This window comes from Neomonachus schauinslandi, chromosome 4 (assembly GCF_002201575.2).
Source record: "Neomonachus schauinslandi chromosome 4, ASM220157v2, whole genome shotgun sequence".
Lineage (NCBI taxonomy): Eukaryota > Metazoa > Chordata > Mammalia > Carnivora > Phocidae > Neomonachus > Neomonachus schauinslandi.
In genome coordinates, this window is record NC_058406.1 from 187,499,967 (window position 1) to 187,525,248 (window position 25,282).

General features: G+C 57.9%; 4 protein-coding genes across 10 annotated transcripts; 3 read left to right on the forward strand and 1 right to left on the reverse strand.

Moving 5' to 3' along the window:
• The first annotated feature begins 1,234 nt into the window (after positions 1-1,234).
• On the forward strand, positions 1,235-3,358 carry EXOSC4 (exosome component 4). Its single transcript, XM_021688843.2, has 3 exons — positions 1,235-1,624; positions 2,643-2,849; positions 2,963-3,358. The coding sequence occupies exons 1-3, from the start codon at positions 1,454-1,456 to the stop codon at positions 3,320-3,322; spliced, it is 738 nt and encodes a 245-aa protein (XP_021544518.1). The 5' UTR covers positions 1,235-1,453; the 3' UTR covers positions 3,323-3,358.
• Positions 3,359-4,443: 1,085 nt separating this feature from the next.
• GPAA1 (glycosylphosphatidylinositol anchor attachment 1) lies at positions 4,444-7,971 on the forward strand. 2 transcript variants are annotated; one of them, XM_021688531.2, is made up of 12 exons: positions 4,444-4,637; positions 4,923-5,102; positions 5,186-5,297; positions 5,486-5,633; positions 5,714-5,815; positions 5,900-6,096; positions 6,172-6,368; positions 6,461-6,614; positions 6,778-6,873; positions 7,030-7,220; positions 7,296-7,466; positions 7,634-7,971. In XM_021688531.2, exons 1-12 carry the CDS (start codon positions 4,564-4,566, stop codon positions 7,875-7,877), a joined length of 1,866 nt encoding a protein of 621 aa, XP_021544206.1. In that variant the 5' UTR covers positions 4,444-4,563; the 3' UTR covers positions 7,878-7,971. The 2 variants fall into 2 exon arrangements, with proteins under 2 accessions (XP_021544206.1, XP_021544208.1); XM_021688533.2 differs by having other exon boundaries at positions 6,247-6,368.
• Positions 7,972-16,664: 8,693 nt separating this feature from the next.
• LOC110578997 (cytochrome c1, heme protein, mitochondrial) lies at positions 16,665-19,136 on the forward strand. The gene is made up of 7 exons (XM_021688534.1): positions 16,665-16,838; positions 17,453-17,649; positions 17,734-17,860; positions 17,948-18,105; positions 18,192-18,352; positions 18,655-18,755; positions 18,841-19,136. Exons 1-7 carry the CDS (start codon positions 16,710-16,712, stop codon positions 18,943-18,945), a joined length of 978 nt encoding a protein of 325 aa, XP_021544209.1. The 5' UTR covers positions 16,665-16,709; the 3' UTR covers positions 18,946-19,136.
• A 926-nt stretch (positions 19,137-20,062) lies between these two features.
• Positions 20,063-25,253, reverse strand: SHARPIN (SHANK associated RH domain interactor). 6 transcript variants are annotated; one of them, XM_044914318.1, is made up of 9 exons: positions 24,777-25,251; positions 24,313-24,487; positions 21,323-21,454; positions 21,105-21,246; positions 20,939-21,029; positions 20,706-20,859; positions 20,508-20,626; positions 20,295-20,423; positions 20,063-20,237 (listed from the first exon to the last, which is right to left on the reverse strand). In XM_044914318.1, exons 1-9 carry the CDS (start codon positions 24,951-24,953, stop codon positions 20,124-20,126), a joined length of 1,233 nt encoding a protein of 410 aa, XP_044770253.1. In that variant the 5' UTR covers positions 24,954-25,251; the 3' UTR covers positions 20,063-20,123. The 6 variants fall into 6 exon arrangements, with proteins under 6 accessions (XP_044770253.1, XP_021544210.1, XP_044770255.1 ...); XM_021688535.1 differs by having other exon boundaries at positions 20,063-20,220; positions 24,777-25,248; XM_044914319.1 differs by having other exon boundaries at positions 20,073-20,220; positions 20,508-20,619; positions 20,693-20,859; positions 24,777-25,252.
• Between the last annotated feature and the right edge of the window lie 29 nt (positions 25,254-25,282).

Below are 25,282 nucleotides of genomic sequence, written 5' to 3' on the forward strand. Positions count from 1 at the left end.
CTCGAGGTCCTGGAAATCTTGCTTCCAAAATTCCTTAGAGACTTACGCTCTCCCTAACCCCCTCCCAACTTGAAAGTGTATAATGGGTCACTCCTCATGACCCCAGGGTGGCTCTTTCTGCCCATGGGTTCTGTCCCTGTGCTTTAATATAACCACTTTTTTTTTTTTAAAGGAAGATTTTATTTATTTGTCAGAGAGAAAGCACACAAGCAGGGGGAGTGGGAGAGGGAGAAGCAGACTCCCCGCTGAGCAGGGAGCCCGATGCAGGACTCAATCCCAGGACCCTGGGATCATGACCTGAGCTGAAGGCAGACGCCCAACCAACAGAGCCACCCAGGCGTCCCTAAAATCACCTTTTTGCACCCAAGACATCTTGAGAATTCTTTCTTGGCGGTTGGCTTCGAACCCTAACATCTTTCCTACATCGCTATCTAAAGAGAATGAGGGGCACCTGGGTGGCTCAGATGGTTAAGTGCCTTTGGCTCAGGTCATGACCTCAGGGTCCTGGGAGTGAGTCCTGCCAAGGGATCCCAGGTCAGCAGGGAGTCAGCTTCTCCCTCTGCCTGCTGCTCCCTTCTGCTCATGCTCTCTCTCTAATGAATAAATAAAATATTTTAAAAAATAAAATAAAAAGAATATGAGCATGCCTTTGTACGATACAAATTATGCGTCAATTTTTTCAATGAACAAATGTAAACACTAAACGGTAAGAAAACAAAAAAAACACAAGGGTGCCTCAGCTTGGGAGAATGAATGCATTTATGGCTGCGGAAGAACTAGAAACCATCAGAGACAGGACGCCACTTCCTTCCAGCACCAGCTGCGCTCGCCCGCCGAACCCGCAAGGAGCCTCCGGGGATGCGGAGCGGCAGAGGCCAGCTAGCGGGCGAGCCAGGGCCGGCGGGGCGCAGGTGCAGGCGCGGGGCGGGGCTGGCGGGGCGCGGGCGCAGGTGTGGGGTGGAGCCGGCGGGCGCAGGCGCAGGCGCAGGCGGAGGCGCAGGGGCTCGGTGGGGGCGGGGCCAGCGGGGCGCAGGCGCGGCGGGAGTCCTAAGAGCTTTGGGAGCCGGCGTAGGCGCGTGCGGCAAAAGCCAGGGAGGTCCCGGGGAGCATAAGGACCGCCCCCACGACAGACCCAAGGGGGCGCGACCGGGGGTTCTTGCCCGAGCCGGTCCCCACCTCTGGCAGCCGTGGCACAGCCCTCCTCCCCTGGGTCCGCACATTCCCGGGCCGGAAGTGAGGAAAGTGGCGCCGCGGGGGAGCGTAGTTTCCCACGACCAGAAGTAGAGACTAAGTGGGGCCGCCTGGCGCCCTGGGGGAACCGTAGTTCTCCGAGCCGGAAGTGGGGGGTTGGACCGGCGGAAGCCGTGGGCCCCTGGGAGGTCGGAAGTGGGGGTAGAGCCGCCGGGAGCTGTAGTTTTGAGGGAGGCGGAAGCGCGGCTAGCAGCCGGGCGACATGGCGGGCTTGGAGCTCCTGTCGGACCAGGGCTACCGGGTGGACGGACGGCGCGCGGGGGAGCTGCGCAAGATCCAGGCGCGGATGGGCGTGTTCGCGCAGGCCGACGGCTCGGCCTACATCGAGCAAGGCAACACCAAGGCGCTGGCGGTGGTCTACGGGCCGCACGAGGCGAGTGGGCATGCGCGAGCCGGGCGGGGTGCGCGGGGCCTACGGGCTGAGCTGAGGCTCTGGAGGCCCGGCTGGCGCGCCTCCGTTCACGCAGCCCATCTTCTCCGTCGCGGCTCGCTCGGAGTCCAAGCCAAGGTCCTTGCAGTGTGGTGCACCGCGGTCCCCACCTTTCGCACCGGCCGCCGTCCCCTCCGCCCTGCACCCATCCTTGCTATTCCTGGAAGCGCCAGGCGCGCTCCCGCTCTCTCCTCCGCCTCCTGCTCCTCTCGGCGGTCCACTCCAACGTCATCCTCCGGGGGCCGCCTCCCCCGACCACCTTACTCACGTGGCGAGCCCCCTCCCCTACCCCCACACCCTTCCCTGCCTTTCCAAAACCGGTCACCTCAGACATCAATTCAACTAGCCCTCCCTTTAACTCCTCACGGGAACGTAAACTCCGCGAGGACAGGGACTGTAAATAAAACCTGGTTTTAGTGCCATGTCTCCATTGCTGGAGAAGGGAAGAGCGCTGGGGTGGAAACAAGCGTGGCGCGTTTGCAGGGCAGAAGGGCTGCTCGTGGGGAGATGGGGAAGAACTCAAGATGGGAGCGAGGTGTCTCTGGGGACGCAAGAACTCGCCGCTTTGTAGACCGGGGAAACTAGGATTTTATCTCACACGTGATGGGGAAGCTTTGCGAGGCAGTAGAATATGTGAATGTGTAGAGGAGACGAAATCAGACTTGATATTTGTGAATATACCCGCTCTGGCTACAAGTGGAGAATGGGTTGGGAGGAGATGAGGCGGGGATGGAAACAGAGAGGCCTGTTAAGAGAAATCATACCCAGGCACGATGGTGGCTTAGAGACTGGCCAACCGGCGCTCCCACAGGCTGTTGCGGAGGTAAAGTAGCTGTGCTTCTGGAGATGTTGGAAGTAGAAGGAGCGTGAGAGGGAAGCTGAGGTCTGGGGCCTGAGCCAAAGGAAGGGTAGTGTGAGCTGGGGAGCAGTGAGCCTGGCTCATGTGTCCTTCCTCCCCCAGATCCGGGGCTCCCGAGCACGAGCCCTGCCAGACAGGGCCCTGGTGAACTGTCAGTATAGTTCTGCGACCTTCAGCACAGGCGAACGCAAGCGGCGACCACACGGGGACCGTAAGTCTTGCGAGATGGGCCTGCAGCTGCGTCAGACCTTTGAGGCCGCCATCCTTACACAGCTGCACCCACGCTCCCAGATTGATATATATGTGCAGGTGAGCAAGCAGCAGCCATCAACCCAGGGAGGGAGAGGGTTGGAGGGGGAGGTGGGGATGGCAGTCAGGGGTCAAGAGCCTAAGGGACTGATGCCACTGGGGGGTTCCTGCAGGTGCTGCAGGCAGACGGTGGGACCTATGCAGCTTGTGTGAATGCAGCCACGCTGGCAGTGCTGGATGCCGGAATACCCATGCAGGACTTTGTGTGTGCCTGCTCAGCTGGCTTTGTGGACAACACAGCTCTGGCGGACCTCAGCCACGTGGAAGAGGCAGCTGGTGGTCCTCAGCTGGCCCTGGCCTTGCTGCCAGCCTCAGGCCAGATTGCACTCCTTGAAATGGATGCCAGGCTACATGAGGACCACCTGGAGCAGGTGCTAGAGGCCGCTGCCCGGGCTGCCCGGGACGTGCACACACTGCTGGACCGTGTGGTTCGGCAACATGTACGTGAGGCCTCTACTTTGCTAGGGGACTGAGCATCTGGCCCCCTCATGCCCAGAATAAAACCCACACATAATCTGCTGTATTTTGATCTCCCCACAGCACTACTACACCCTCAGAGCCTGGCCTGGTGCTTGCCCCTGCGGTGACTAGGGACCGTCCCCATCCTCCACACATGAAATACATACCTCTTGCAGCCTCAAGGCTCACAGCCCGAAGAAGGGGCCGGGGGGGTGGGGAGTGTGTCCCTGGATGAACAAAGCAGTTGTGCCCGGAAGGTTCAAGGCAGCTGAGCAGTGAGACGTGGCCTGGCATAACGAGCCAAGCCACTGGACTGGAGTCTGTTTTCACGCCAGCATATCCGGGGCCCACCATGGAGATGTGGGGGCCATGCCCCACATCCTCTGGACTATGGCTTGAACTGAATGGCCCCTTCCACCCTAGGAGCGCTTGGGGCCTACTTAACCTCAGACTCCAAAAGTACAACAGATAACATGTTCTCACCTGGGGGAAGGGGTTGCGAAGGGGTCTTCACTACATACGCAAAGACAGACGCGCATGCGCCGCCTGCCTGAACCCCAAACACTGGCCTTTGCAGCCCTCACCCAGGCACCTCCTGATCTGAATAGGAGTGCTCCCCACTTTCTACTCCACATATCCCAGCTCTTTTGAAACCCTTTTGGCCAAGAGTACCATCTGCACCTTCCTCCCGGTGGTCATCTGACCCTGATAACTTTGGTGCTGGGCTCACACTGTGATTTCCCTTCTGCACTCACTGCCATTTTTGACCAACATCCATAGAAATGAATCTGCCAATGCCTTGGTCTCTCAGTCAACGGGAACCCTCTTCCTTCCCTACCCACCCCATGGCACCCAGGCCTGTCATTGCCGTAGCAGCACGTTCAACATCTGGGGCGTCCGTGCTCTCCAGTTTCCCTCCCACCTGTCCTGTTCATCTCCTCCCTGATTCTCGCTCTCCCCAACCAGCCGCGGCGGCAGCTGGTCATCTTCACTGCTTTCCTCTGGCGCAGTACACCTGCCGGCCGGTCGTCCTGCTGGAGACGGGTCCTCCTGGAAGCCGCTCCGGGCGGGCGGAGACACTCCCACCTCAGTCCAGCCCCGTACCACCTCTGCTCTGCGCATGCGCGGCGGCGCGAGGGCCTTCGGGACCGGAAGTGCGAGCGGGCGCGGGGCTTCGGGTCCGGCGGGAGCGCGGCGCCGGTTAGGCGGCTGGAGCTGGCGGGCGAGCGCGGCCCCGAAGCCGCCTCTGCTCGCCATGGGCCTCCTGTCGGACCCGGTGCGCCGGCGCGCCCTCGCCCGCCTCGTGCTGCGTCTGAACGCGCCGCTCTGGTGAGCGCTGGGCCCAGGAAGGCGGGGCCCGGAGGACCCAGGGCTCGAGCTGCCGACGCCCCCCCCCCCCGCGGGTTGCTCGCGCCAGTCGCGTCGCGCCCGAGGGCCTCGCTCGGGGCATCGGGTCTGGGGCTCAGCCCTCCCGCCCGACGTCCCGAGTGCCGGGATTCCGGGGTCAGGTCCCTCAGACACGCCCCCGCCATCCCCGGTGCAGAGGTGGAGGCCACGGGCGGGAGTCCCCGGACGCGCTAATGCTCCGGGGCCCCCTCCACCCTCTCCCTGCAGCGTGCTCAGCTACGTGGCGGGCATCGCCTGGTTCCTGGCGCTGGCTTTCCCGCCGTTGACCCAACGCACTTACATGTCGGAGAACGCCATGGGCTCCACCATGGTGGAGGAGCAGTTTGCGGGCGGAGACCGTGCCCGGAGCTTTGCCCGAGACTTTGCTGCCCACCGCAGGAAGTCGGGGTGAGCGGAGAGCTGCGGGTACGGGGAGACAGTGGTGCTCAGAGCCAGGGAGCTCTGCCTAGCGGCTCTCGTTGTGTCTCTAGGGCTCTGCCGGTGGCGTGGCTGGAGCGGACGATGCGGTCAGTGGGGCTGGAGGTCTACACGCAGAGTTTCTCCCGGAAACTGCCCTTTCCTGATGAGACCCACGAGCGCTATGTACTGTGGGGGAGGGGGTGTGCGTGGGACCAAAAAGCACCTCAAGAGGGCGGCTTGGGGCCGGGAAGCCCGGTGGTGGCATGTCCTGGGGCCCCGGGAATCCCTGGTGGGCAATCTAGGGCGACGAGGGAGAGGCTTCAGCCGTCCGGGGTGGGGTGGTGCTGACGCTTCTGCGATACTGCACGCAGATGGTGTCAGGTACCAACGTGTATGGCATCCTGCGGGCCCCGCGCGCTGCCAGCACCGAGTCCCTGGTGCTCACCGTACCCTGCGGCCCTGACTCCACCAACAGCCAGGCTGTGGGGCTGCTGCTGGCACTTGCTGCCCACTTTCGGGGTGAGGCTCAGGGGCTGCTGCTGGCAAGGGAGGGTTTGGTCATTGTCCCAGGCCCTGCTGACCTAGCTTCTGGCCTCCAGGGCAGATTTACTGGGCCAAAGATATCATCTTCCTGGTGACAGAACAAGACCTTCTGGGCACTGAGGCTTGGCTGGAGGCCTACCACGATGTCAACATCACCGGTGGGTGCTCTTGCCCTGGTCCCTCTGTCAGGCTCACTGTCCTCGTCGGCCCCCCATAGGCAGCTTCTTCACCTGCTCCTACAGGCATGCAGTCATCCCCTCTGCAGGGCCGGGCTGGGGCCATCCAGGCAGCTGTGGCCTTGGAGCTGAGCAGTGATGTGGTCACAAGCCTTGATGTGGCTGTGGAGGGGCTCAACGGGCAGCTGCCCAACCTCGATCTGCTCAACCTCTTCCAGACTTTCTGTCAGAAAGGGGGGCTGCTGTGTACTCTCCAGGGCAAGGTAAGGGGGGCAGCCTGCCTGGGAAGTGTGGGCCCTGTGTGGGGCTTCTCTGACCGTGCCCCCAAACCCTCTAAGCTCCAGCCCCAGGACTGGACATCCATAGATGGGCCGCTGCAGGGTCTGCAGACCCTGCTGCTCATGGTTCTGCAGCAGGCCTCTGGCCGCCCCCATGGCCCTCACGGCCTCTTCCTGCGCTACCGTGTGGAGGCCCTGACCATCCGTGGCATTAACAGCTTCCGACAATATAAGTATGACTTGGTGGCAGTGGGCAAGTAAGTGGCTTCTGGACCCCCCTTCCATCTTGGGGTGGATTGGGGGGCGTCTGGGGGGCCTGGCTGGCCATGATGCCATCCCACCCTGGCAGGGCCCTGGAGGGCGTGTTCCGCAAGCTCAACCATCTCCTGGAGCGCCTGCACCAGTCCTTCTTCTTCTACCTGCTTCCCGCGCTTTCCCGCTTCGTCTCCATCGGCCTCTACATGCCTGCTGTTGGCTTTTTGCTCTTGGTCCTTGGTCTCAAGATATCCTCTGAACCCCGTGTCCACTTGTGGCCAGCCTCAGGTCCTCTCCACTCTAGGCTGGGGAGGACCGTCCGTACTTGAAGGGGGGGAGTGGGAGTGAGCCCCGGGTCCCCTGCCGGGCGGATTCCATCACACCCGTCGTCAGGGTCCTTGACTAGACCACGCTCTAGAACTGTGGATGCAGTTGCATGAGGCCGGAGTGGGCCCTGAGGAGCCTGGGGGGACCTCTGGACCTAGTCCTCCCCTCCTGCCAACACAGGTGATGGTCCCCCCGCTCCTGCTTTTGGGGTGGGCTTCCGGGGTTCCGGTGATCGTTACTGCTGCAGTGCAGTCTTGATCGGTGGGGTGGTGGTGAGCATCCTTGGGGCCCCCTGGCCCCAGGGCCCATCTCCCCAGTGTCCGTGTGCCCTTGCAGACCGTGGGGCTGGCCTCGCTTGTGGCGCCCTTGCTGATCTCACAGGCCACGGGCCTGGCCCTTTACATCCTGCCCGTGCTGGGCCAACACGTGGCTGCCCAGCACTTCCCCGTGGCCGAGGCCGAGGCCGTGGTGCTGACCCTGCTGGCCATCTATGCAGCGGGCCTGGCCCTTCCACACAGCACCCAGCGGTGAGGAGCTAGGCCGGGGGGGGGGGGGGGCACCCTGGCCGCACACGCACCGCCTCTGAGCCCCTCGCCTTGCAGGGTGGTGAGCACACAGGCCCCAGACAGAGGCTGGATGGTGCTGAAGCTGGTGGCCCTCATATACCTGGTCCTGCAGTTGGCCTGCATTGCCCTCACCAACTTCTCGCTGGGCTTCCTGCTGGCTGCCACCATGGTGCCCGCTGCTGCCCTCACCAAGCCCTGTGGGCCCCGGTACGTGCGGTGCCGTGCCCCAAGCCCAGGCCCTGTGCTCCTTACCACCACTGTGCCCTCCCCCGGACCCCCTCGCCCACTCCCACTGTGCCCTCCCGCGGACCCCCTCGCCCACCCGGTGTCTGTGCCCCCCCCAGAGCCCGACCTGACCCTGCCCCTCCACCCAGGCCGCTCTGGGCCGCCCTGCTGGTGCTGACGAGCCCGGCCGCCACACTGCTGGGCGGCCTGTTCGTGTGGCGGGAGCTGCAGGAGGCTCCTGTGTCGCTGGCCGAGGGCTGGCAGCTCTTCCTGGCCGCGCTGGCCCAGGGCATGCTGGAGCACCACACCTACGGCGCCCTGCTCTTTCCGCTGCTGGCCCTGGGCCTCTACCCCTGCTGGCTGCTCTTCTGGAACGTGCTCTTCTGGAAGTGATGTGTGGCCCACGGCCCTGCAGCGTCAGGACTGGGGTGGGGACCCCCCCCCCGCGTTGTCTCCCTCTTGGGAAATAAACAGGAGTTTTGTTCCAGCTGCCCTTTGGGCTGTTGGCCAACTGTCTGCTGTCCGTGCGGGGCCCCCAGGCCCGTGGGCGAGAAGCTCTGCCTGAAGGCCTGGCCTTCCCACACACCTCCTTTCTGGAGGGCACTGCCCTGGTCCACTTACTGCTGGCAGGAGTGAGGGCCCAGCCACACGAGCCTCAGAGGAGAGCCTCGGGTGGACACTGGGCTTGGACTGAAAACGGCACGCAGACCCCGCCCTGGCCCCCGCCCCAGAAGCATCACGGTAGGAGGCAGGGTGCTGGGTAAGAGGAAACACAGTGGGAGCAGGGCTTGGGGCCTGACAGGATCTGAGGTCCCAGAGACCACACTGCTCTGTCTGCAGCGCTGGAGTTGAAGGGGCAAAGGGGCTGGAGCTGGAGCCCTGCAGAGAAGACCTGGGGCGTGGGGAGTGGCACTACCGAGGCCAGAACCGCGGCGTGGGTCTGGGAGGGGCACCTAGCCAGCTTCCTTGGAGCTGAGCCGGCCCAGGCCAGCCAACCCTAAGAGGCAGACCAAGGTGGAACAGCCCACCCAGCACCACCTCGGGGCAGCAGGCCACGGGTCCCCTGAAAGGAGTCGGGAGGTTAGTGTCCATCCTGGAGGGAAGAAAGGGAAAAAAAAAGCAAAATGTAGCTTTTCAGCGATGCCAGGCCCACATCAGCTCCCCGGAAGGGTCTGATGGGGCGGCAGAGTGGCCCCACACAGAGTATCTCTTCAGTGCCACACCCAGAATGGTGGGGCCTGGGAGGTCCTATGGAGGAAGCTCTAGCCCGCAGAGCCCTGCTGGTTCTCTGCTGATGGGCACCTCTGTGTCCGGCATTGTGGGGGATGGCGGTCGGCAAGGGTGTTGGAGACCCACTGTGACTAGCGGCCTGTCACTGGCCTGCTTATTCCCAAGATCCAGCTGGGATCCCTTTATTGTTGAGCAAACTGTTCTGCTCCTGAGGCTGGAGAGAGACTCGGAGCCTCAGCACCCCAGGATGCCTCCCAGGCTGGCTGTTGTTGAGTCTGACCTCTCATAGGTCAGGCCCCACTTCTCCGTGGCCTTGCTGTCCTCTTAAGACGCACAGACGTCTCCGCTCTGTCTTAGTCCCTGCTGTCTGTGTGTGTGGGAGCTGGCATCCAGTACAAAACCCCTTCTAGGCCTTTTAGCCAGGCTTTGGCCTCAATCAGCCATTTTTAACTGCAGTTAGTCCCTTAAAACACACATCTTGAAAATATATTAAATCGTGGAACATACAGGTAGGGGAGCAAAAGCAAAAAGATTACCTCAATTGTGTTCTGAACTTACCTGTGCAGAATTCTTCCTGTCTATACAAAAGATTTGAAACCATGGGAACGACAAAGTTGATTTGTCAGGGAAGTGGGATTGCTGTTGTGATTTTCAGTAATGTCACTTGTACGATACTTTTTTTTTAAGATTTTACTTTTATTTACTTGAGAGACAGAGATAACAACAGAAGCACGAGCAGGGAGGAGAGGGAGCAGGCTCCCCGCCGAGCAGGGAGCCCAGGACCCCGAGATCATGACCTGAGACGAAGGCAGGCGCTAACTGACTGAGCCACCCAGGCGCCCCTATACATTGTTTTAAAACAAGGAAAGCTCAGGGCACCTGGGTGGCTCAGTCAGTTAAGTGTCTGACTCTTGGTCTCAGCTCAGGTCTTGATCTCAGGGTTGTGAGTTCAAGCCCTGCGTTGGGCTCCACACTGGGCGTGGAGCCTACTTAAAGGAGAAGGAAAAAACAAGGGAATGTCAAGCTGTAAAGATGTAGGTCAGATGTACAAGGACAGAGTATAAGGTCCTAAATGCTTTATATTGATGGTGTGGCAAGGTCTGTGACGTGTCCCCAGTATCTGTCCTTCTTAGTCATAGAGCCCAATTTTGATCCCTGTGCCTGGAGGTGTGGCCTTGTGACTATGGGGGCGCCAATAGGATACGAACAGAAGCTTCGGGGTGAATACCAAAGACCTCACCCAGAGAGACCGGCCCTCTGAGCCCTTTCCTTTCCCCTGCCCATGGGAATGTGGAAGTGATGGTCGGAACGTGAAGTGTGTCTAAGACACGAGGTACAGCCTGTGTTGAGAACGGAGGGAGAGGAGCAGGGACTCCCCGACCATCCAAAGGCATCACACAGCCCTGGTTTGCTCAACTGGGCCTCATTTACTGGAAAGAGAAACAGACTTGTACCTTATATAAGCAGTTATTTTCTGACACTCAGATCTAGTTCCAGCTAATACAAGAGAGACTATCGCTGAACCCAGCTCGCAAGAGGACTCAGTTGCCAGCTAGATGAATTTGGAAGTATATGGTTGTTGTGTTGATAATCAGTACTTAGTAGGACATACTCATTTGTTGTTTGCTTCCCACGCCCCAGAACAGAAGCACCATGGGGGGCAGGGACACTGTGTAATTTCCTGCCACTTTTCTAGCTCAGAGCCAGATACATGGTAGAATATTCATCTGTATTTGTTAAATGAAAGAAAAAAGCAGCAGAGGGAGACCCTCCAGAGGTCCAGGAGGAAGCTCTGGGGGGCAGACCTGACAGCTTCCACAGGGCCCTGGAGAGTTGCCTATGGCTTGTGGTGTGGGGTGAGCCCAGGAAGGTGAGGGTAGCAGCCCCCAGCCAGGCAGGCCACCCTCCACCCACCTCAGAACACCCAGCAGCCTCCCCACAACCAGGCCCACCGCAGACACCCTACTTGGCCTTGGGATGCCTCTAGCAACTCACCTGGGTGTCCCAGATCTCCTGCGCTCTTCTCAAACCATTTGCCTAGTCACCCCACTCCACCTGAAGTTTCAACGTCGGCAGGTTGGGGACTGCTCTGGACACCATTAGCCAAAAACTGCACCCGCAAGCCCCAACTGCCTTCATGCCCACACTCAGGTCCTGTCTCCTGCCCAGGCCCCTCTTCTGAGGCCCCGGTGTGTCACCTCTGGCCTCCTGGATGTGTGACGGTCATCTCTAAGTTACAGTATCCCAACCTGAACACCTCCCACCCGCATGCACCTTTTCCCTTGGCACACTCATGCAACCCTGGCCTCAGCGTCAATCTTGTCTCTCTTCAGGGGATGCCCAGCACTCCAGGAGAGACCCAAACTCCTTACCTTGGTCTTCAAGGCCTGTGCATGTTCCTCAGAACACTCTCATTGCCCCCAAAGCAGCCTGTGCCTACGCCTCCTGCCCTTCCAGCCCGACACCAGTAATCTACTTTCTAACCCCAGATTCAGACTTTAACATGGATAGCCTCAGACACACGTGGTCTTCCGTGTCTGGCTTCTCACTCAGCAGGATGCTTCCAAAGTTCATCCGCATTGCAGTATGTGTTACAACTTCCTTGCGTGGCCAAATACGTTCCACTGTCTGGACATGCCACATTGTGTTTACCCATCTGTCAGTTGATGGGCATTTGGGTTTCCTCTTTCTTGGTTATTATGGAGGATGCACCTGTCAACATTCATGAGCAAGTTTTTGTGTGAAGATACGTTTTCTCTTGGGTATATACCTAGAAGTTGAATATAAAGCTCTGAATTTCCACCTTAGCACTGCTCTTGACGCATCCCGTATGTTTTGGTACGCTCCGTTTTTGTTTTCATTCACCTCAAATTACGTTCTAATTTTCCCTGTGATTTCTTCTTTGACTAACTGGCTATTTAGGAATATGTTATTTAATTTTTCACGTATGTATGCATTTCCCAAATTTATTTGTTACTGATTTTTAATTTCATTCTGTTGTCAAAAAACGTACTTTGTATGATATTACTACTTTAAAATGTACTGAGACTTGTTTTATCTTCTAAATAACGGTCTATCCTGAAGAATGTTCCATGTGCACTGAGAAGAATATGTGCTTTTCTGTGGGGTGGATGTTAAGTCTAGCTGGCTTAAGCATTGTTCAAGTCTTCTCTTTCTTTGCTGAGCTTCTCTCTAGTTCTGTCCATTACTGGAAGTAATAGCTGAAGTCTCCAGCTATTTTTTGGGGTTTTTTTTTTAAAGATTTTATTTATTTGACAGAGAGAAACACAGCGAGAGAGGGAACACAAGCAGAGGGAGGGGGAGAGGGAGAAGCAGGCTTCCCGCCGAGCAGAGAGCCCGATGTGGGGCTCGATCCCAGGACCCTGGGACCATGATCTGAGCCGAAGGCAGACGCTTAACGACTGAGCCACCCAGGTGCCCCGTCTCCAGCTATTATTGTTGAATTGTCTATTTCTCCCTTCCATTCTGTCAACTTTTACTTCATGTATTTTGGGGCAGTTAGGCAAACATATATTCATAATTGTTATGTCTTCTTGATGGATTGGTCCTTTTTTCATTATAAAATGTCCTTCTTTAACTCTGATACCAATTTTTATTTTAAGGTCTATACCATTTGATGTTAGTATAGCTCTCTTTTGATTACTGTTAGTATAGATGGTATATCTTTTTCCACATTTTTACTTCCTACCTATTTGTATCCTTGAATCTAAAGTTTGTTTCTTATAGACACCATATAGTTGGGTTTTTTTAATCCATTATGCCAATTTCTGCCTTTTAATTGGAGACTTTAATCCATTTACTTTTTTTTATTTTTTAAGATTAAGATAGCTGTTTTCCAGTGTACCATCTTATTTCTTTGACTATATCTTTTGAGTAATTTTCTTAGTGTTGCCCTTGAGATTACAACTAACATCTTAATTGATAATCTGATTTAGGTTAACAGTAAATTAATTCTGGGACACCTGGCTGACTCAGTTGGTAGAGCATGGACTCTTGGATTCAGAGTTTGAGTTTGAGCCCCATATTGGGTGTAGAGATTACTTAAAAATAAAATCTTTAGGGGCACCAGGGTGGCTCAGTCAGTTAAGCATCCAACTCTTGGTTTCAGCTCACGTCATGATCTCAGGGTCATGGGATAGAGCACCATGTCGCTCTGAGCAGAGCCTGCTTAGGATTCCCTCTGCCTCTGCCCCTCCCCCAACTCGTGCGTGCGCGCGAACTCTCCCTCTCTCTCTCTAATAAATACTTTAAAATAAATCACTGAACTCTACCTCTGGAACTAATAATATACTATATGTTAATTGAATTTAAATTAAAAACATAAAAATATTTTTAAAAAACCAGTAAGTTAACTTCAGTAGTATTAAAAGATGTTGCTCTTATATAACCGCACCCCTTCTTTATGCTGTTGTCACAAATTCCATCTTTATGCCTCCTGTGCCTGTCCACACAGATTTATAGTTATCACTTTTATGCAGGTTTTTTTAATCAGATAGGAAAAAATTATAAACAAAAATGCATTTATATTTGTTTTTATATTTACCTATGTACCTTTACTGGTCCCTTTTTTTTTTTTTAACTGGTGTTATTTCTTCATGTGGATTTGAGTTACTGCCTCGTGTCCTTTTATTTCAGCCTGAAGACCCCATTGAGTAGTTTTTGGAGGGCAGGGTTCTTGTAACAAGCTCTCCTAGTTTATTTATCTGGGGTTGTCTTAATTTATCCTTTGTTTTTGAGGGACAGTTTTGCCATATATAGAATTCTTGGTAGGTTTGCTCTTTCAGCACTTGGAAAAGGTCATCCCACTGCCTTTTGACCTCCATGGTTTCTAATGTGAAATACATGTTTTTATTTCGATCGCTTATATGTGATGAGTCACTTCTCTCTTGCTGGTTTCAAGAGTCTTTTTCTTTGGCTTTCAACAATTTATGAAGTGTCTAAGTGGGGATCTTTTTCAGTTTATCCTACTTGGCATTCATTGAGTTTCCTGGATGTGAAGATTCATGCTTTTCATCAAATCTAGGAAATTTTCAGGCATTATTTTTTCAAATATTCTTTCTGTGCCTTTTCTCTTTTCTGCTCCTGAAAATTATGCATAGGCTGGTATGCTTAATGGTGTTCCACCAAAAAGACCAATGGTCTTTTTTTTTCCCTGTTCCTCAGACTGGACAATCTCAATTGACCTAACTTCAAGTTTACTAATTCTTTCTTCTATCTATTCAAATATGCAGTAGAGCACGTGTCCTGAACACGCTGTGAAGGTGCACACATGAGCTGTGTCTTTCCCCAGTGTCCACTTTATTCAATCAGAAAGCAAGGTTAATATAAAGCAGGTTTAGGATTCCAGCCTCAGTGATACTTCACCATGTGATTAACTTGGCTTCTTATACGGCACACAACAAACAAGATAACAAGGGGGTAGGGAGTTCACAAACCAAACACGAAGTCAGTCTGTGGGCGGCGGCTGAGATGAGGTCTCAGTCAGGTCTGGGTCAGCTCTTGGCACTTACTGCTCCTTATGTTCAAGCAGGGAAGCATCTCAGTCCTGTTGGGAGATCAACCGGGCAGAGCCTTGGGCAGCAACTGCCTTTCTGAAGTGGTCAGACTGAGGGCGTCTGTCTGTCTAGAGGGGTTAGGTCCGAAGAGACTGATAGTTTGCTGCAAAAATCCTCCCTTTTAAAGGGATCTAACGGGTCTGGGGCCCTGCAGACGTCCTCTGCTTCTGCTGGTTATCAGTGCTGGGGTGTGAGCTGATGCTGGACGTGGCAGGATCTCGTGGCTGCGGTACCTTTACCTGCTTGTGTCCCTGCTTGACACAGGCTCCTGCTCGAGTGAGTGACTCCATCTTGCTCTCTACAGTGTCTTATAATTTTTTTTGTTGTTGAAAACTAGACATTTTAGGGACACCTGGGTGGCTGAGTCGGTCAAGTGTCTGCCTTCAGCTCAGGTATGATCCCAGGGTCCTGGGATTGCGTCCCAAGTCAGGCTCCCTGCTCCGCGGGAAGCCTGCTTCTCCCCCTGCCTCTGCCTCTCCCCCCGCTTGTGCTCGCTGACAAATAAAATCTTTAAAAACAAAAAAGAAAACTAGACTTTAAAAATTTTTAAAAAATATTTTGTCAGCGCACAAGCAGGGGGAGCGGCAGGCAGAGGGAGAAGCAGGCTCCCTGCCGAGCAGGGACCCTGATGCGGGACTCGATCCCAGGACCCGGGGATCATGACCTGAGCCGAAGGCAGACACTTGACCGACTCAGCCACCCAGGTGTCCCAAACTAGACATTTTATTTTATTTTATTTTATTTTTTTTAAGATTTTATTTATTTATTTGAGAGAGCGAGAATGAGAGAGAGTACATGAGAGGGGGGAGGGTCAGAGAGAGAAGCAGGCTCCTCGCCGAGCAGGGACCCTGATGCGGGACTCGATCCCAGGACCCGGGGATCATGACCTGAGCCGAAGGCAGACGCTTGACCGACTCAGCCACCCAGGTGTCCCAAACTAGACATTTTAAATAATACAGTGTGGTGATGCTGGAAATCAGATTCCAAGTATTGTTGCTGCTTGTAGTAGTTGTATTTTGTAGTGATTTTTCTGAACTAGTTCTGTCTAGTCTGTAATATTTGTCCTGTGTGGCCACTGAAGTCTCTCTTGGGTCAGCTCAACAGTCCGCTAATGATTGGACAGAGACTTTAAATGCCTGCGATCAGTGAGCTTCCCAGTCTCCCAAACGGCTCTGTGCGCCTGTTGAGGCGGGCCTTTCAGCACTCAGGCGGGCGGTCAGCAACTCTGCCTGCGGATTCCCTTCACCGTGCACAGGGCCTCAAGGTCAGCCGGAGGTAACCATTTAGGGCTTTTTCAGGTCTTTCATGAGCATGTGCGTACCCTATTTATGTTTGTGACCTTTCATATCCCACAAATGCGTACGGCTTTTCAACATCCGTGTGGAGGCTCTATTCGCCTTAAAAGCTTTCTGGTTACTCTACTAGCAGCTGCAGCTGTGACCCACCGCTTGGGGCAGCTTTGAAATCACAAGCCTGCCCGTAACTGCCCTCAGCAAACAGCCTCAAGGCACAGACTACTTACCGGTCGAGGCGAGCGCAGCGAGGATTGCAGGAGGGCCTTCCGGGGAGGGCCCGCAGACAAGTCAAATACGGCAATTATTTGCACGGAAGGGGTTCTGCTCCCTTCAGTACCAGGAATGTGGGCTGTAATTTCCAGGATTACCACCGGGCTGGCCAGCAGCTTTAACCAGGAAAAGTTGAAACACCTCCAAACTCCCTGTTCTTACCGAGATTGGGCTGCTTTTCTTAAACAAACACTGCTGGGATGCTGCAATCCTTTGGTTAATTAACTTCCAGGGTTCTGAAAAAGTTGAAGACAATTTCTGCTAGCTTTTCCCTTGGATTTATGGGGGGAAAGGGCTGCAAACTTTCCGAGGTCCTAACTCCTCCGACTGACAGCGGTTTACGGGGACCCCTGGCTGCCCTGGTCCCGACTCCCGCGCCCGCCAGCTTCCGGGTAATGACATGCGCCCCGTAAATCCTCGTCGGACGGATGAGGGCGAGCAGAGCGTCCAGCCGTGCGCGCGGAGGCCCCCAGCCTTCCGGGCCAGCTCACTCGTGCCGGAGCCGGGGCCCTGCCCGGGGCGGAGGGGGCCGCGGCCGCCAGCCGCCCCTTCTCTGCGACGGCCACCGCGCCCGCGCGGGAAATGCTGCTGCACGAAAGCGCGCGACGGCCTCCACGATGCCTTCCGGACCGGGGAGCGCACGACCGTGGAGGCCGCGGGAGCGCGCGCGGACGGGGAAGCCGCCGCCGGCCCGCCCCACTTCCGGTTTCACGACCACCGGAGGAGCGCGGCGAGGCGGAGCCCCGCCCTGACGGACAGCCCCGGCCCGCCCCGCCCCCCAGGCTCTCGCGACGTCTGGGCTCCGGGGCGCCGCAGGGGCCGACGGGAGCAGCGGCCGCGCTGAAGAGGCCAAGATGGCGGCAGCGGCGGCTTCGCTTCGCGGGGCGGTGCTGGGCCCGCGGGGCGCGCGTTTGCCGGGCGCGCGGGCCCGGGGTCTGCTGTGCGGCACGCGGCCCGGCCCGCTCCCGCTGCGGACGCCTCAGGTGAGCTCTGGCCGCGGCCCTGTCTGCCGTGTGGCCCCGCAGCCCCTGAAGGTCACGGCGGGGCGGCTCTGGGCGCGGGCCGGGCAGCGAGGGAGCGGCCTCGGCCACCGGCGCCCCCGCCCCGGCCGGGCCCCCGCCGCCGCCGACCTGAGGCGCCCGGGAGTAGGGCCAGGCTCCCAGTCCTCCGAGCAGCGGACGCGCCCTGTGCGGAGCGTGGGGGGCGGCGGGGCGGGCTCGCTGCGGGCTCGGGGCTGGGGGCTTTCCGCGGAGGGCGCGCCCGGGCCCGCTCCCGCTCCGGCCTTCCAGATTGGGCCTGCGTCCCGAAGTGACCTCAGCCTGACCTCGGACAGCTGCTTGTGACCTTGGCCTGCCCCAGCACCCTTGCTTGCATCGACCTCAGCCCCAGCCCCGGATTCAAACGCCAGCCTTACGCCCCCTCCTCAGGGCCGGATCGCGGTCGAGGAGTCAGGGGAGGGCGGGCGTGGGGCGGGCAGCGGTGCTCCGCAGGAGTGGGCCGGCGCTGCGTGGATGAGTGGGAGAGGTGGGCGCGGAGAGGCAGATCCCCAGGTAGGGCCGGGTGGTGTTCTGGCAGGCGCTGAGCGGGGCTCTTGCAGGCAGTGTCCTTGTCGTCGAAGGCCGGTCTGTCCCGGGGCCGGAAAGTGATGCTGTCCGCCTTGGGCATGCTGGCGGCAGGGGGTGCAGGGCTGGCTGTGGCTCTGCATTCTGCCGTGAGTGCCAGTGACCTGGAGCTGCACCCCCCAAGCTATCCGTGGTCCCACCGTGGCCTCCTCTCTTCCCTGGACCACACCAGGTGTGCTGCTGGCTGGCCGGGGGTTTCTGGGTGGACTGGGTGGGGTGGAATCCCTGCCGCCCCTAATCCGTACTGTCTCTTCAGTATCCGGAGGGGTTTCCAGGTGTATAAGCAGGTGTGCTCCTCCTGCCACAGCATGGACTACGTGGCCTACCGCCACCTGGTGGGTGTCTGCTACACGGAAGAAGAAGCTAAGGCGCTTGCGGAGGAGGTGCGCGGCCTGGGGCTGAGGAGGACCCAGGGATTGGGGCTCCCGCTGTGGTGGACGGCAGGGTTGTGATGGGGCTCTTCGTGGCAGGTGGAGGTTCAGGACGGCCCCAACGAGGATGGGGAGATGTTCATGCGGCCAGGGAAGCTGTCTGACTACTTCCCGAAACCATACCCCAACCCTGAGGCCGCTCGAGCAGCCAACAGTGGAGCACTGCCCCCTGACCTCAGCTACATCACGAGAGCTAGGTACGGGGGCTGCCTGCAGGGGGGTGCGGGGAGGGGGAGGAAGGTCCGTCCTGTGCCAGGGCTCAGGAGGCAGGATCTGGTCCCAGGCACGGTGGTGAGGACTACGTCTTCTCCCTGCTAACGGGCTACTGCGAGCCGCCCACCGGGGTGTCACTGCGAGAGGGCCTCTACTTCAACCCCTACTTTCCTGGCCAGGCCATTGCCATGGCTCCTCCCATCTATGATGAGGTCTTGGAGTTTGATGATGGTGAGAAGCCCCCCGCCTGGGGATCAGCACGCTGGGTCCTCTTCCCACTGCCAGGGATGCTTCTCCTGTCTTGGGCCCTGCACTCTCCTTGGCTCACGCACTGTGTGTCTGAGCCAGCTTATGGGCAGCCTCCCCAGTCCCGTCTAGCCCAGACCCCTATGTACTGGGGGGAAGGGGGTCCCATTCCTTGTGAAGCCTTGGTGAGGAGCCCATCCTGGCTGCGTGTGGGGGGGTGCTCCAGGGCTACCCCAGGTTGGGTAGGGACCTCCAGGGGCAGCCCTTACCACTCTTCCTTGGCTCAGGCACCCCAGCCACCATGTCCCAGGTGGCTAAGGACGTGTGTACCTTCCTGCGCTGGGCATCCGAGCCAGAGCACGACCATCGCAAACGTATGGGGCTCAAGGTGAAAGGGTTGGGCCTGGGAGAGGGGCTGGGAACCGGGCAGGGCTCCTTTCTGCTTCCTTCCTCTGAGCCTGCCTCATCCCCAGATGTTGATGATGATGGGCTTGCTAATTCCCCTGATCTACGCCATGAAGCGGCATAAATGGTCAGTCCTGAAGAGCCGGAAGCTGGCGTATCGGCCACCCAAGTGACCCTGCCCAATGTCTGCTGTCTTGTGTGAATGGGGAGCCTCAAGCCAAGGAGCCACCCTGGACCTGTTCAGGCCTCAGCTGGCCCTCTTGGCCAAGCCCCACTTTCTTTGGTTAAAGAGGGGAGGGGCCAGGAGATCAGGTTCTAGCTCCAGATCCTTCAGCCTCCATCATGGAAATAAATTAAGTTTCTCAACACACGTTTGAGCTGTTGTGATGGGAGCACAAGTTTGCAGGGGACTCCGGGACTAAGACCCTTGCTCTCAAGCTCCCAGAGATGTTCCATGGAGTGTGGCCAGCATTGCCATGTACAGACTGGTGACTGGATAACTGCGGTCCGTACTGCATGTGGAACAGGGAACAGCTGTTTAGAGAAGGTTGCAGCACTCATCGAGGTGGGGAGTACCCGATCACAGAGGTGAAAAGGGCCTGGCTTGGCCAGACGTGGCCCAGGGGCCTGGTGGAATAACCAGTCATTTGTCAGTGTGTGAACCACTGGGCTTTCATCCTCAGGGCAACAATGAGCACTTGGCAGCATTTCAACAGGGGAGAGGCCTGGCCTCAGGGAGGAGCTGCTGGGGAAGGGAGACAGCCTCCAGCTGTGCTGAGAAAGCAGAGTAGGCAGAAGCCACCCCGAATGTGCTCTTGGTCTCCTGGCTGGGCATCTGGGGTGGCCCCAGCAGCACACAGCCCTGCCCTATTGCTCCTAGCTTCGGAGCTTTTCTTGTCCCCAGGAGGGGAATGTAAGGAGCATCCTGGCTGGAACAGCCCACGAGTGGTAGCCAGAGTCTGGGAAGGGTGGGAGCCAGGTGGGAGAAAGAGCATGTGCTTGGAGGTTTCTGGGTGGACAAGAGGCAAGGTCAGCGGCAGGACTGGGATGGGGGCTCTTCATACTCTTGGGGTCTGGGAAGAGAGCTCAGCCCCATGCTTCTAGGATCCCTAGGGTTTGGAGTCCCAAGTACTCTTGAGTAGCCACCTGGACCTGGCTGGGTTGCCCCACCACCAGCTGATGAGGACCAGGCCCCACCTCTGCCAAGTTTCATCCCAGTGGGGCTGTGCCCCGCCCTCCATCCTCCCAGCAGCTCGGTCTGCAGAAAGGCGCGGAGATGGGGCACTCGGCTGGCTCAGAAGTGTCTTTAATGACTCCAGACTGTGGCCCCCCCACAGCCCCGGCGTGATCCCTAGTGAGCAGTCAGCAAAGGTCCCCTGAGAGTTTCAGGAGGTGGGGTCCAGGGACCTTGGGCCTGGAGGGATTGGGCCATCCTCTCTCTCTGTGACCTGGGCGGGAGGGAAAGCTGGGTCACTGGGCTTGTTGGGCCCCTCTGCCCCCTTCCCCTTCCCGCCTCTGGTACCTTTGGCGGCTGCCGGGTGGAGGCTGCAGGAAGGGGCTCCCACGTACAGGGCTTCTGGGTGCTGCACACCTCACAGCCAGGCCGGTGGGGGGCGTTGATGAATGTGCAGGAAGGGCAGGACCAGCCGGGCTGCGGAGGCGGGGAGAGCGTTGCTTCTCTTTCCTTCCAGGGCCCAGAGAGGCCCAGGCCCACCCTGCCCAGCCCCTGACCCACCTGAAGGGGGCTGGGGAGGCTGGAGCTGGCTGGCTGAGGAGCTCTGGGCAGCCCCAGTGACTGAGGAAACAGGCGGCTTAGCTCCCCATTTGTCTTCTGGGGGCCCTGAGGGCTGCGTCCTGCAGTAGACGAGGTGGAGCTGAGGGGTGTGGCAGGCTGCACCTCGCCTTCCTCATCCCATCCACGTCAAGGACTCACCTGGGGCTTCTCGAGGGGCTGAGAGCAGGTAGAGGAAAGCAGGATCCCCATCTCGCCGGACCCCATAGGAAGCAAGGCTGCACTCGGGCACACACAAGCACCGCCCAATGACCCAGCGCTGCACAGCTGGTGGGAAGCCAAACTCCGCGAACACCTGGGGCCGGAGCATCAAGGCCAGGCAGTGTCACTGAAGGCCCCCTGCCCCAGCAGGGCTCCCCAGACCCCATGCTTACCTGTTCCTGGAGGGTCGCGATGGTGCAGCAGGGGTGGACTTGCAGTGAGACGTGGGCAGAGGACGCAGCATCTTCAACTGTGACCTGTAGCCTGGGCCAGAACATAGATCAGGGGGAAGGTGGGGGTCCTGGAAGGGCTGGGATGTCAGAGTGAAGAAGGCCTCACCTGATGGGGCCAGGAGGGAAGCAGGCCTCCTGGAGCTGGACACTGAGGGCCACGTGATGCTGAGCCAGGATGGCTGCTGCTTGGGCTGCCCCCTTTTCATCCCCATCCTCGATGGCCCGGGCCAGGCACCCCACCAGCTTTTCTGCAGGGGGAGGGAAAAAGCCATCAGAGCTGAACACAGACTGCTGCTTCCACCCCCCTCTGCCACCTGCCTTTACCTCTCTCCATAGAGTCTCCAGGGCTCCAGCAAAGATCCACCTTGGGTTGTGGGGCCTGGAGTGTGGGCACTTCAGGGGGACTGGGCGGGGAGACAGGGCACATTTCTGGGCCCAGGGCTTGGGGCAGGCTGCCTAGGAGGGAAGATGTGGGGTGGGCTGGGGTCTCCTGAGATCCAGCCCTCAAGCCGAGTACTCAGCCAGGCCTCTGCTCTCTGACCTCAGGTTTCGAGGACCATTGCCACCTCCTTGCTCACCTCAGCCCATGCCGCGGCCCTTGCCCACACATTAAGCCAGACTGTCCCCCTCAACCTTGGCCCCTGCCAACCCCTGAAAGGTCCCTGCCAACTCCTCGGAGCTGAAGCTGCACTTGGCTTTTCCTTGGGTTCTGGCATGCTCTGGACTCTTCTGTCTAGCCCTACCTAGGCCCTTCTGCCAAAGAGGCCCCGTCAGCCCGCCAGGGATGCTCCCTTGGCCTCGCAGCAGAACCAAAGCAGATCCTCAGGAGGAGCCTGCCCTTTCCTGCTCACCAGGAGCCCTGCAGTTAGGAGAGTCTCTTCATGGTGCCTCAGGGACATCCATCCTCTCTACTGGCCATCAGCACAGGACACCTTGGTGGCTCCCGTTCCAAACAAACCCTCTTGGGCCACTGCCTGCTCAGGGTGCCCTTGCAGAGCTGGCTGCGCTGCTGTCTCCCCTTCTGACCTTCCACCTGAGGCCCAGCCCACCCGCCGCTGATGCGCTCCTATGACGGCCTCAGGCCCTCAGTATTCTGAGCCATCTGCCCACTGACATAAGCAGGGCTCCTGAGCACCCAGGACCAGGCCTGGCCCAGCTTGGCCGAGTCCCAGAGATCACATGCATACTCTCGCCTGGGGGCTTTTGTACCTGCTGCTTCCTGGCCACATGGGTGTGAAGATCACGCTAGGATCTTCAAATTTCACTCGTGTCACCTTAATGAAGCCTTCCCTGCCACCCTATTTAAAATTGCAAACCCCTCCCTTCCAGCACTCCCATCTCCACCATCTGATGGAATTTTACTTATTTTTTTTTCCAACTTAAATATGTATGTATGTATATGTATATTTTTCGGGGGGGAGGGGCAGAGGGAGAGGAAGAAAGAATCTCAAGCTGACTCCACACTGAACGCAGAACTGAGGTGGAGCTCAATCTCACGACCCTGAGATCATGACCTGAGCCGAAATCAAGAGTCGGTGGCTTAACCAAAACCTGAGCCACCCAGGCACCCCCCAACTTAAGTATTTTTTAAAAAATATTTTATTTATTCATTTGAGACACAGAGATACAGAGAGAGAGAGCATGAGCAGGGGGAGAGGCAGAGGGAGAGGGAGAAGCAGGCTCCCCGCTGAGCCAGGAGCCCAATATGGGACTCGATCCCAGGACCCTGGGATCATGACCTGAGCCGAAGGCAGACGCCTAACCATCTGAGCCACCCAGGCGCCCCAAGTATTTTTTCACTGAGGGACACCTGGCTGCCTCAGTTGGTGGGGCATGTGACTTGATCTTGGGGTTTTGAGTTCAAGCCCCATGCTGGGTGTAGGGATTACTTAAATAAATAAATAAGGGATGCCTGGGTGGCTCAGTCGGTTAAGCGTCTGCCTTCGGCTCAGGTCATGATCCCAGGGTCCTGGGATTGAGCCCGCATCGGGTTCCCTGCTCGGCGGGGAGTCGGCTTCTCCCTCTCCCCTTGCCCCTCACCACCACTTGTGTACACTCTCTCTCTCAAATAAATAAAATCTTTAAAAAATAATAATAATTAAAAAATAGGGGCGCCTGGGTAGCTCAGTCGTTGTGTCTGCCTTCGACTCAGGTCATGATCCTGGGGTCCTGGGATCCAGCCCCGCATCGGGCTCCCTGCTTGGCGGGAAGCCTGCTTCTCCCTCTCCCACTGCCCCTGCTTGTGTTCCCTCTCTCGCTGTCTCTGTCAAATAAATAAAATCTTTTAAAAAATAAAAAACCACACCTAATAAGTATCTTTGGACTGATACACAAGGTTCCATTAGTTCTAAGTGCACAACACAGTGATTCCCCAAGTCTATACACAATGCTGTGCTCACTGCAAGTGTATGTTTACCTATTTTATATGTCTGCCTCCCCTCTAGAAATGTAAGCTCCAAGAGGGCAGGGATTTGAAGTTTGATTCATGCTAAATGTCCAAGTCCTAAAATGCTTAGTACAGAGCAGGTGCTGAATACACAGCTGGTGAACAGATGAATGAACAGCTTTCCTCCTTCTGTAAGTGCTGTGTTGTCTGGGCCTCTCTTAGGTCATGTCGTATGGTTTTCTTCTTAGCCCTCTGGCAGCTCTTCTGATTCTGGGCCTTCTCCTTTGCTTGCTGCATTGTCTGCCTGTCAGATTCTCTCTTGCTTCTCTCTCCTAGTGACCTGGGTTGACCTCTTCAGAGCCCCAGCCCCAGCCCAGATCCACCTAGCTAGCCCCTCTCCCCTCCATGCCCTTCCACACAGGCCCTGTCTGGGAGCTCTACAGTACTTCTCCCTCCAGCCTTCTGTCTCAACCACTAACTCTTCCATTTAAATAGCCATGAAATCCAGCCAATTCCATCTCCTAAGCATCTCTGGAAACAGCGTTCTCTCCAGCCCTATCTGCACCACCCCCACACAGATGCAGGTCTCAGCCAGTCTTAAGTAGCTCGAATCTGAGCCTGTCACTCTCCCACTGAGTACATCCCCATTGCTCCTGATGCCGTCTGTCTTACCCAGATCCTGAGGGCCTGCCTGCTCTCCCCTCCACATTTGCCTGGTACTCCAGGCTCCAACTTTTCAGCTTGGATTCCTTTTCTCCACTTTCTCCCTCCTGGGAGCCTTCCCAGAACCCACCAGTGGGGAAAGTGGGCCCCACTTTCCCCACTGCTTCCCCCATCCAGGCCTGGGGGGGCTGGGGCTACTCCTGTTCTCTCCCATCACTCACGGTCCCTGCCCAGCCAAAATGAATCTTCCCGCCAGAGCACTAACCATTCTGTCCCTCCATGGTGGCACCTCGGACTAGCGCGGCCCACCGCTGAGCTTCCTGGGGGTTGAGGAAGTGCAGGCTGAGGGTCCCAGGCCCTCCCGGTGGAGGCTGCAGCTCATGCTGGCTGGGGCCTCGGACCGTGTAGGAAACTGACTCCAAGGGCCATTCCAAACTGACCTGAGGAAGGGGAGAGTCCAGGCTCAGTGTCTCCCGCCAGCACACACTGCATGATGACCCAAGGAACACGAGGTCACATTTATAGACCACTTACACTGTCCTACACCCTTCCCCCAAGTTACCTTACGAAACCCTCACGGGACGCCTCTAAAGGCAAGTAGTACATAGCATTTGTCCCCATTCTACAGACGAGGAAACGGAAGCAAGGGCAAATGAACTGCTCAAGGGCACACAGCCGGCCCGCGGAGGACACTGACCCCGGTCCCGCGCTCCCGCCGCCCCCACTCACCGCCCCGGGCCCCGCGCCCAGCAGCTCCAGCCGGAAACGCCCGGGCCGCTCGGGGTCCGCGCTCAGCTGCAGCTTCCGCAGCTGTGCCTCGGCGTCCGGCCCCGCGCCCAGGGGCCTCACCGCGGCGTGCACAGCCAGGAGCACCCCGGCCGAGTCCGGGTCCGAGGGCGGCGCCATCTCCGGTCCGGCCCCGGGCCGGACCCCCAAGCCCGCTTCCGTGGGCTCGGGCCTCTGAGCGCCTCGGCCGACCGGAAACTGGGGCCGCGAGCCTGGGGTTCCGGCCGTGGCCAGAGCGTCGGAGCCCGGGTCTAACCCTCCTGCTTTGCCCAGGATGGACACGGCCTAGAGGCTCTGTGGGCGGGGGCTGCAGCCCAGAGGCCCGTGTCACCCGGCCGCGCGGGGCCGGAGCTGGACGCGGTTCCCAGGCTCCTTCCGGCCCGCCCCCCGCCGCCCGCTGGGCTGCCCGGCCCGCCCACCTCGCGTGGGCCAGCCAGCCACTCCCGGGA

Excerpts from the sequence above, each read along its gene's own strand:
- EXOSC4 (XM_021688843.2), top strand. The coding sequence starts at position 1,454 with ATGGCGGGCTTGGAGCTCCTGTCGGACCAGGGCTACCGGGTGGACGGA. Across the intron at positions 1,625-2,642 it reads TGGTCTACGGGCCGCACGAG|ATCCGGGGCTCCCGAGCACG; the intron begins GCGAGTGGGCAT and ends TTCCTCCCCCAG. Across the intron at positions 2,850-2,962 it reads AGATTGATATATATGTGCAG|GTGCTGCAGGCAGACGGTGG; the intron begins GTGAGCAAGCAG and ends GGGTTCCTGCAG.
- GPAA1 (XM_021688531.2), top strand. The coding sequence starts at position 4,564 with ATGGGCCTCCTGTCGGACCCGGTGCGCCGGCGCGCCCTCGCCCGCCTC. Across the intron at positions 5,298-5,485 it reads ATGAGACCCACGAGCGCTAT|ATGGTGTCAGGTACCAACGT; the intron begins GTACTGTGGGGG and ends TACTGCACGCAG. Across the intron at positions 6,874-7,029 it reads CTCCCCTCCTGCCAACACAG|ACCGTGGGGCTGGCCTCGCT; the intron begins GTGATGGTCCCC and ends GTGCCCTTGCAG.
- LOC110578997 (XM_021688534.1), top strand. The coding sequence starts at position 16,710 with ATGGCGGCAGCGGCGGCTTCGCTTCGCGGGGCGGTGCTGGGCCCGCGG. Across the intron at positions 16,839-17,452 it reads TCCCGCTGCGGACGCCTCAG|GCAGTGTCCTTGTCGTCGAA; the intron begins GTGAGCTCTGGC and ends GGGCTCTTGCAG. Across the intron at positions 18,353-18,654 it reads GGTCTTGGAGTTTGATGATG|GCACCCCAGCCACCATGTCC; the intron begins GTGAGAAGCCCC and ends TCCTTGGCTCAG.
- SHARPIN (XM_044914318.1), bottom strand. The coding sequence starts at position 24,953 with ATGGCGCCGCCCTCGGACCCGGACTCGGCCGGGGTGCTCCTGGCTGTG. Across the intron at positions 21,455-24,312 it reads CACCATGGAGGGACAGAATG|GCAGCCTGCCCCAAGCCCTG; the intron begins GTTAGTGCTCTG and ends CTTCCCTCCTAG. Across the intron at positions 20,860-20,938 it reads TCGCGACCCTCCAGGAACAG|GTGTTCGCGGAGTTTGGCTT; the intron begins GTAAGCATGGGG and ends CTCCGGCCCCAG.